At 29.4% G+C, this 8,258-nt stretch overlaps 1 protein-coding gene across 1 annotated transcript in view; it reads right to left on the bottom strand.

The window, feature by feature from the left end:
- LOC106690815 (armadillo repeat-containing protein 3) overlaps positions 1 to 8,258 on the bottom strand; it is a gene marked incomplete at its 5' end in the record, with an annotated part of 25,150 nt that overhangs the window by 13,421 nt on the left and 3,471 nt on the right. Inside the window, 3 exon segments of the mRNA XM_067046117.1 lie at positions 1,208 to 1,366; positions 3,210 to 3,413; positions 6,342 to 6,569. Coding sequence (XP_066902218.1) covers positions 1,208 to 1,366; positions 3,210 to 3,413; positions 6,342 to 6,569 — 591 coding nt within the window.

Raw genomic sequence — 8,258 nt, forward strand, 5'->3', positions numbered from 1 at the left:
CTATTGCTGATCTGGCATTTGATAAGCAGATATGAATATTGAAGATTTATTAGAAATAAATATAAAGGAATTCAATAGTTTTATATATATTCAGATCTAAAATATAGCTTTGAAGATGACAACGTTAAATGAAAAGATTAAATATTAACTAGATATGAGAATTTTATTTTAAAATTATATATAATATTATGGACTCTTAATCTCTGGGCGGGTTTTAAAATAGACAATCAGAACACAATGCCATTAAACAAAATTTATGGCTACTTTTACAAATATCTTTAAATTCTATGTTGAGCAACACTAACCAATTATATAATCTTCTTTGATGAATGATTATTCTCGATGTCTTCGTTCTTATGATGCTAACTCTGACAGTAAACAAATGGTTGGTCTTCTCACACATCTCATCCACCGGCGATCCAAACAAAGAGTTGTTTGTGATGAAAGGAATATGGTCCGGGTGCGGTCAAGAAAAACTCAAATAGTAGAAATATACTAATTTAATGAGCCAACGTTTCGCCCCACGTTGCAGGGCTTCTTCAGGGCTATTTTGACGGCAGTCAAAACTAAATGAGAATCATTTAGACTCTTTGTCAAAACAAAGAGTTGTTTATTCTTCTTGGATGATTCTTGATGTCTTATTTTTCTCGAGAAGTCTACCACTGATCGTAGACAAAGAGTAGTCTGTACCACCTCTTTCAGGGGATGTCCTCGTTTCCCGGACACGTCCAATGCACCCACCATCCAAAAAACCAGTGATCTTTAAACAGAGTCCTGTCTAGATATCCAGTGCCAACATCGATTGCAGAACAACAGTTTTGAGCTTTTGCTTATGATTTTCTTTATGAATATTATTCTTTAACACTTATTATCGACTTCTATTTTTTCTTAAATCTACTGTAATTATAGTCATGATAGGAAGACAAATAAAGTTGAAAATATTTGAATCTGCTCAACATGGTAGCGATTCTACCAATTTCAGAATAGCTACCATATTGAATCTCTGAACAATATCTCTTGTGACTCCATATTTTACTGATGAAAATTGGTTAGCTTGCTTTTTTGTTCAACAAAACAAATGAACAATGTTTATCGTTGATACATAAAAATAAAAACATAACTGAAATCATCTATACATAAAAAACAACTATTTATTAAAAAAGAGGATATTACAGCACATTTTTTATTAATTGATTTTCTTACTCACAGTTAATATTTTTGAAGGATCCCTTTCGGACAACTGAAAAACACCTATTGCCTCATTTGCCAAATAGCGAACTCCTTCACATGCTAGAATTTTTGACTCTTCAGAACCATCATTAAGGACGTCTATAAACACGTTCATTGTGTTGTTCCTTAAAAGAATCTGATCATATTTTAAATTAGAATTAAAAATAAAGTGGCAATTAAAGTATATAACAAAAATTATTCTGTAATGTAAATATTATAATAACAATGAAAATCTGTACCTATGAAGGGTCAGAGGTGCTTTGTAACGTGAGTACTGTTTCTAGAACAGTCATACAAGAAGGTGATTTGGTTGTGATCACGCCCAAACACCAGATTTTTCTCGCATTAAGGTTACCTACTTAATAGAGGCTGGGTGGACCCCGACGTGCTACAGAACCCATAGGATTGACTTACGACTACAGTAACAAAATAAATCTGTCACAGCCACTTTTGAACCTGGGTCCTTGGAGTTAGTTGTGTTGGGGTGGGTTAATTTCTTGATTATTCTGATTGTCCAGGTGGCCTCGACAATGCGAGTTCAATTTATAAAGGTAAGGTAGTTGACCAGATAGGATGAGACTAACGGGTAGCAACCGCTATATCTCAGAGAATGGTAACCTCGCCCTTCCGAGTATGAGTCCGATAAACACGAGGAAAGTATGTAGACCTGGAGTGTAGCTAGCCGCCAGAGTCATGCAGGAAGGTGCCTTCGTCCTCCCGGGTACTATTCCGACAGAGGCGAAAGAGATATATAAGCCCAGAGGGTAGTTAGCCGCCGGAGCTTGCGAAGGGATAACAGGTTGAGAAGAGGTATCATGTCAAAGTTGAACAAAAAATAACAATCAATTAGAAATCAGAATCAGCTACGATCCAAAACTATCTCAAGAAGAGGCTGCGGATCTGTGTTCTATTAGTTTTTTTTCCCTACCTCCTGATGTCTTTATTTATAAACAACAAATACAAGTATATACAATTGACTTAAACCTAATTAAATATACACATATACATCGAATCTTGTATAGCCGCATGGCATTTCAAGATAAGAATATGTGGTCCGCTGAAAGCGGTTTTACCATGGTAGCATAATTGTTTTTGTTTTTTTCTGATCCCTCTAAAACAGAATAAACCAATAAATTAGTGGTTGCTTTACATAAATCAAGTTGAATATTACCATTTTCTACCTGTGACCTTTTTCCATCATAACCTACTTTAAGGTTATGATGGAATATTTATCTCGTTATTGTGAATGTGTCCGTTCTAGATGGTCCTACTGGAAATTATCTGAAGGTGAGGGGCCTTCTCAAGAGCATAATTACCGGGGGACTTACAGAGTATGTTCTATTAAAATGCTTTAAGACCTTTATTTATAGGTTTAGTGCATACGGCTATGACCGAGAAGCGGTCTTATCTTATCTGCTTGAGGTAGTTTCGTGCGTTATTTTTATATCGTTTATTTATTATTTTATCGACATTGCTCAGTATTATATACAAAAATTAATAATATGTACAAATAATATATAAATTTGAGAGCTTCGGTGAGGATCGAGGTGCTGCGCTCTGGTGGATTGGAGCTGAACTTCTTTCTTCTCTCGCTACAGTTGTATTATTCCCATTAATTCTATAACTATTGTGTAATAAACATTCATAAAAGAAAAGGGAACCTTTGCACCAAACTTATGGTTTACTGTAAAAATAACTTAAAAATTGATGCTGATATTAAAATCGATCTGTGTGGAAAGTAAAATAAAAAAGAATCTAATTAAATACGTATCTACATTTAATATTAAACTTTAAATATGAGTACCAATTTTTTTATTGTTGCCATTGCCAATATGAGAAATTGAATTTTTTTTTTCAAGGAACCTCCAAGTTCAATTTATACCAATTTCCCAAACAGTGTTTGTTTTTATATGTAAATTAAATTTATTAATGTTTTAACATGCCATATGTAAATTAAATTTATTAATGTTTTAACCTACCATTCTTCCTTCACAATTATTTACAGTAACCAAGAGAGTTCTTAAATCTTCTGCTATCAAGTCATCATCTATTATAAAATTGACATAATGAGACAACCTCTCAATCCCATTTAAATCTTCAAATATTTGGTAGTGGTCAGGATTTTGAAGTATAATTCTTAAAGCCACCTGCACTTTGGCATGGAGGTCCCTCCATTGAAACACCTATCGAGCAATTGTTTTAATTGTATACTTACTCTAATAATTTTTCTAGATATAAAAAATAATAAATCTCACATTGCATACTATAAAGTACTATTTATATCTGTATAATCTATCACATAAGATAGCTTTATTTGCACATAGTATCTACAAACTATTTATAGAAAAAAATGATTAATAAGTAAAATAAAATTTGGTTAAAAAGTAATAAAATAATGTTTAAAAAAAATAGTCTTGACGCTCCATATGCTTCTTCAATTACTTCTGTAAACTTTGGCGGCTGTTAATTTCAATATGATTTTTTAAATAAACAAACGTATCCCAATTTCAAGAACATTCAAGTACTTTTGTTCAGATCATTCCAGTTTTTAATAAAAATTAAATGCAATAGTTGTTATCATGAATTATTTTTCTTATAAACTTTCTATGTGTGTATATTCATATTTTATAAAAAAATAACTACAAGAGTTCCATCAAATTGAGTGAGGTAATTTTGAGAAAAAAAAATGAAATTAAAAATTGTTGAAAAATATACGTATTCTGTCATTCATACCATAACTATGAATACTGTTATGCTTCTTGTAAACGTTATGAATGTTGCTCTTTTGTTCCCTGCCTTCAAATTTCACCAAACCTTAACAGAAATTCAGATCAGGGAATCAACATTCAAATAACACTAATTTTATATTGTATGAAATTGCATGGTTTAATCTCTTAGAAGTAAATTTTTATTTTTGTTGCACAATATTTAATGCTTTAACTAAATTTCTCATATTACACACAAATTGGAACAGGTAAGCCAAAATTTATTTATTTTATTACTTTTTCTTTATTTAATTTGTAGTTTAGAATTAATAAATTTCAAATAATAATGATTATAATAATTTATTTATTTGTTTGTGGGACAATCCCATACTAATAGAGTTAGCCTAAAGTACATAATTTAACAATCATTGAAATAATAATAATAACAATCTACAAACTATACAGTATTGTACAAGCTAATAACAAAACAGAATACCCAAATGGTAAATTAAAAAATATTTATATAACCTAATAATTTATAAATTAAATAATAATAATCTATAAATTATCATATAAGCTAATAACAAACAGTGCACACTAGGATTATCTACATTAGTCTGACAAATTTCAACTAAGCCGTGGATTAATTAACATATGAAGTGTTGAAATAAAGTTTAAAAACATAATAAGTAAACAGAAGAGACCAATATTCTTGGAATGGTATTCACCAGTTGCTTCCATAACTCTGAAAAAGTCTAGAATAATCTTGGTACAGAGAACCTTCAGTGTTGTTTTTAAATTGGATTCCAGTATGACTATATAGCCTAACTCTTCATTCTTCCATCAGAGTTAGTTGTAACCAGAGGGAATTTAAAATTATTTTTTATATGGATTATTATGTTATATCACATATGTTGATTATTTTAAATACATATTAAATGAAAATCAATTGGTATGATCAATACGAATATAACTATACATTTTTAATCAAAAGTTTTTCTATATTGGCATATTACTTGTTAGTTTTTTGGATAATGGTATATTTTATGTAAATACATAACTGAAAAGCTAAGCGGTAGAACATGCTATATGTAATTTTGGAGGAAATTTAAAAGACAATTTTGCTTGGAAAAATATTTTTAAATACACCTTTCTACACAGTAGCCATGTATATTTTTTCTAGAACTTAGCATTGAGGTAGTTTTAAGAAGATAAAAAATTTAATTACAGCCTTCGAAATATGAATATAAAATCACTTTATACAATTAGCTTCCTAATAGCTCTCAATTATAGACAAAAGTTTAGGTTTTTAATCAGAATAGTTTAGTTTCCTATGTATAATTCCATAGATTTAAAAAGCATTTAGTGAATTTAATTTGATTTAAGCACAGATAGATAAGCTTTACATGTATTAATATTATAAATTAAACAATAAAGATGATTATTCCAAGAGTTAGATATTTTATGCACATTTTGGGTTTTAAATGCATGATTCTGCACATTTTTGTTAACTACTGCACATTTTTTGTTTTTTTACTGCACAAAAATCCAATCTCTAGTAGATTGTAAAATAGAAAAGCTTTATCTATTTTGAATCAAATCCTGAACAGAAATAGTTTGGCTGAAATGAGAGTGCACAATGTCCTTTCACTTATTTTAATCAAAATTTTGGAAGAGAATCTAAGAAGAAAAATCGACACACATATGCAACCATTTCACCAAGTAGGCTCAAGAAACTGAGAAAAAAATTTTGTTAAAGCACCTTTAAACAACTCATAGCACCATGAGTACTCAATCAACTATCAACTTCAAAAATTTTTATAGTTTCAAAAGAACATGTTAAAATTTACCAAATGGCACAATTAACTAGCTTTGTCCCCCTTCCTTACAGATATACCCTAAACCTTATCAGACTTTATTAACTCAGACATTATGATTATTTCTGCCTACTCCCCTCTCTACTTTATACTCTTTTCTTTCTATTTACTTATTTGTATGCTATACTACATGTTTTTTCTTTTTAGTTTTTTATCATCTCAGTCTTACTCCATGGAGATGTCATATTCTAAATAAATTTGAATTTTGTATAAAATACTTAAGTATAGCAAATTTATGCATTATCGGTATCATTAGAATAACAGAAAAACCATCATTCCAATATTACCAAAAAATTTCGATTTTTTCAAAGTATACATATGTTATAAAGGTTTCAAGTTTATCTAGAAAAAAACTTAAATTGCATAATAGTAAAACACTTCTTACTTAAAAGACAATATGTTTATGATAAATTTAGGTTTTAAGCTTTATACTAATGATATAGTAAGTGACTTTCATAGACTTATGGTCATATGGACATAGACTTAATTACAAGCCATATTTCAACTAATTCTGTTCTAGGGTACTCACATTTAGTAATTGAAAAAGAATTTCTAGTCCTCTAGCACGTATAAACATCTTGTGGACATAATCTGCCTTCTCTTTAAAGTTCATCAATTTAATGATGACATCTAGAGCTCTGTTTTGAATTGCTGGGTATGGACAGCCACACTGGTCCACCAATTCCCTCAAGTTAAAGGACTTTGCGTTGATTACGGCAAGTGTTGTTTTTTCAAAGTCTAACAGATTGTTCAGCAGCTGCAAAAGAGAATTCTTCAACTAGTTATTTCAGTGATGGTATCTTCTATGTTTTTGGAGTTAATATAGAACTATTCTTCTGAAGAAATTCTTGGTAAAAAAAGAATATAAATAACCATTATAGAGCAATAAACAAATTAAATATACTGAAAGATTAATAGTTGAACTTACGTAATTGATTGTAGAAAGATAGTCCTGGCTGCGGTCAAAAACGGTACAAAATAGTAAAAAAAACTATTTATTAGTAATCAACGTATCGCCATATTTTATGATTTTTAATCTTACTCAATTATTTTTATCTCCATACAGTATATAATCTGTATATAATATCTTATAATTATGAGAGGTAGTTGACCATGGATGATGAACGAGGAGAAGATGGTTGGGGGTGCGGTCAATGATAAACACAAATAAGTTGGATTAACCTATTTTTAATGTGCCAACGTTTTGGCTAGAGTTTCTAGCCTTCTTCAGGGCTAAAAACAGAACAAGGTAACAACCACAGTAAGTATAGAAAAATAAAAAAGAAAGTATAAACAGAATAATTTTACACATAAAATGAATAATTTTACAAAATAGAATTAATAAAATGAAGTGATGAGAGAAGCGGGAAATAAAATGTATACATAGGTAATTAAAAAATGGGTAAAATAACACAATTAAGTAAATGAAATAAAAATGAAGTTATATAATGCAAAGAAGTATGAACATATTAGTTATTAGATTTATTTTTTATTAATATACTTGTTTGAGAGTGGTTTATTTTCTTTAAAACAATTTTGATCCTTTTTCTCTCAACTTTATTCTTTTTAAACTTCTGACGTTTCGACCACTTAGGTCATTTTCAAGGATTCCTAAAATAAAAACCTAAAACTATAAAAGTAATTAAAAGGAGCTGTTTGTAGGAATCCTTGAAAATGACCTAAGTGGTCGAAACGTCGGAAGTTTAAAAAGAATAAAGTTGAGAGAAAAAGGATCAAAATTGTTTTAAAGAAAATATTAGTTATTATTAATTTAAAAATTGAAATATGAAAAGAAAATGAAAATTGAGAGGAAGAAAATATATGTAACAATAATAGATGATAAAGAGGCAAAATATAAGTAAAGTACACCAAGAAATGAATAGAAAAAAAAAAAAAATAAAAAATAAAAATTCTGAAAACACCAATAATAATATAGAGAACAAAACTCATAAAGCGCGTAAGGAAAGTGGAGAAAATAAGGGGTAAGAGTAAAATAAAGAAAGGGGAAAGAAAACAAAAAAAGAATAAAAACGTATCAAATAATATCTTATACATTTACCTTGTTATAACATTATGACTTACGACATTTGAGTTTTTTTCAGTTTTTAAAAAACTGTTGAAGTTTGTTGGGGAGTTGTTTGAGGTGGGAATCTTTAGATACCACTCTTTCCTTCTCCGCCCTCCTCACTTTTAAATCTCCAGGCCTCAGTTATACATCATTATTATTTTCTCTACTACATCTTTTTATTCCTTTACTTATACGTTCACCTATCCCTCTTGACTGAGATTGCACCTTATTTCATTTACTTCACAAATCTTTCTTTTAATGTTTATCACATTTGTTACTACTTCTATTAAGTATTGTTTTACTATCCATTACTCTAGTTCTATATTTACAATTATATCACTCATTACTGTATCTATTATTAATTACTTTTCTATTTAT

The sequence above is a fragment of the Halyomorpha halys genome, unplaced genomic scaffold, assembly GCF_000696795.3.
Source record: "Halyomorpha halys isolate HHAL.00 unplaced genomic scaffold, Hhal_1.1 Scaffold1884.1, whole genome shotgun sequence".
Lineage (NCBI taxonomy): Eukaryota > Metazoa > Arthropoda > Insecta > Hemiptera > Pentatomidae > Halyomorpha > Halyomorpha halys.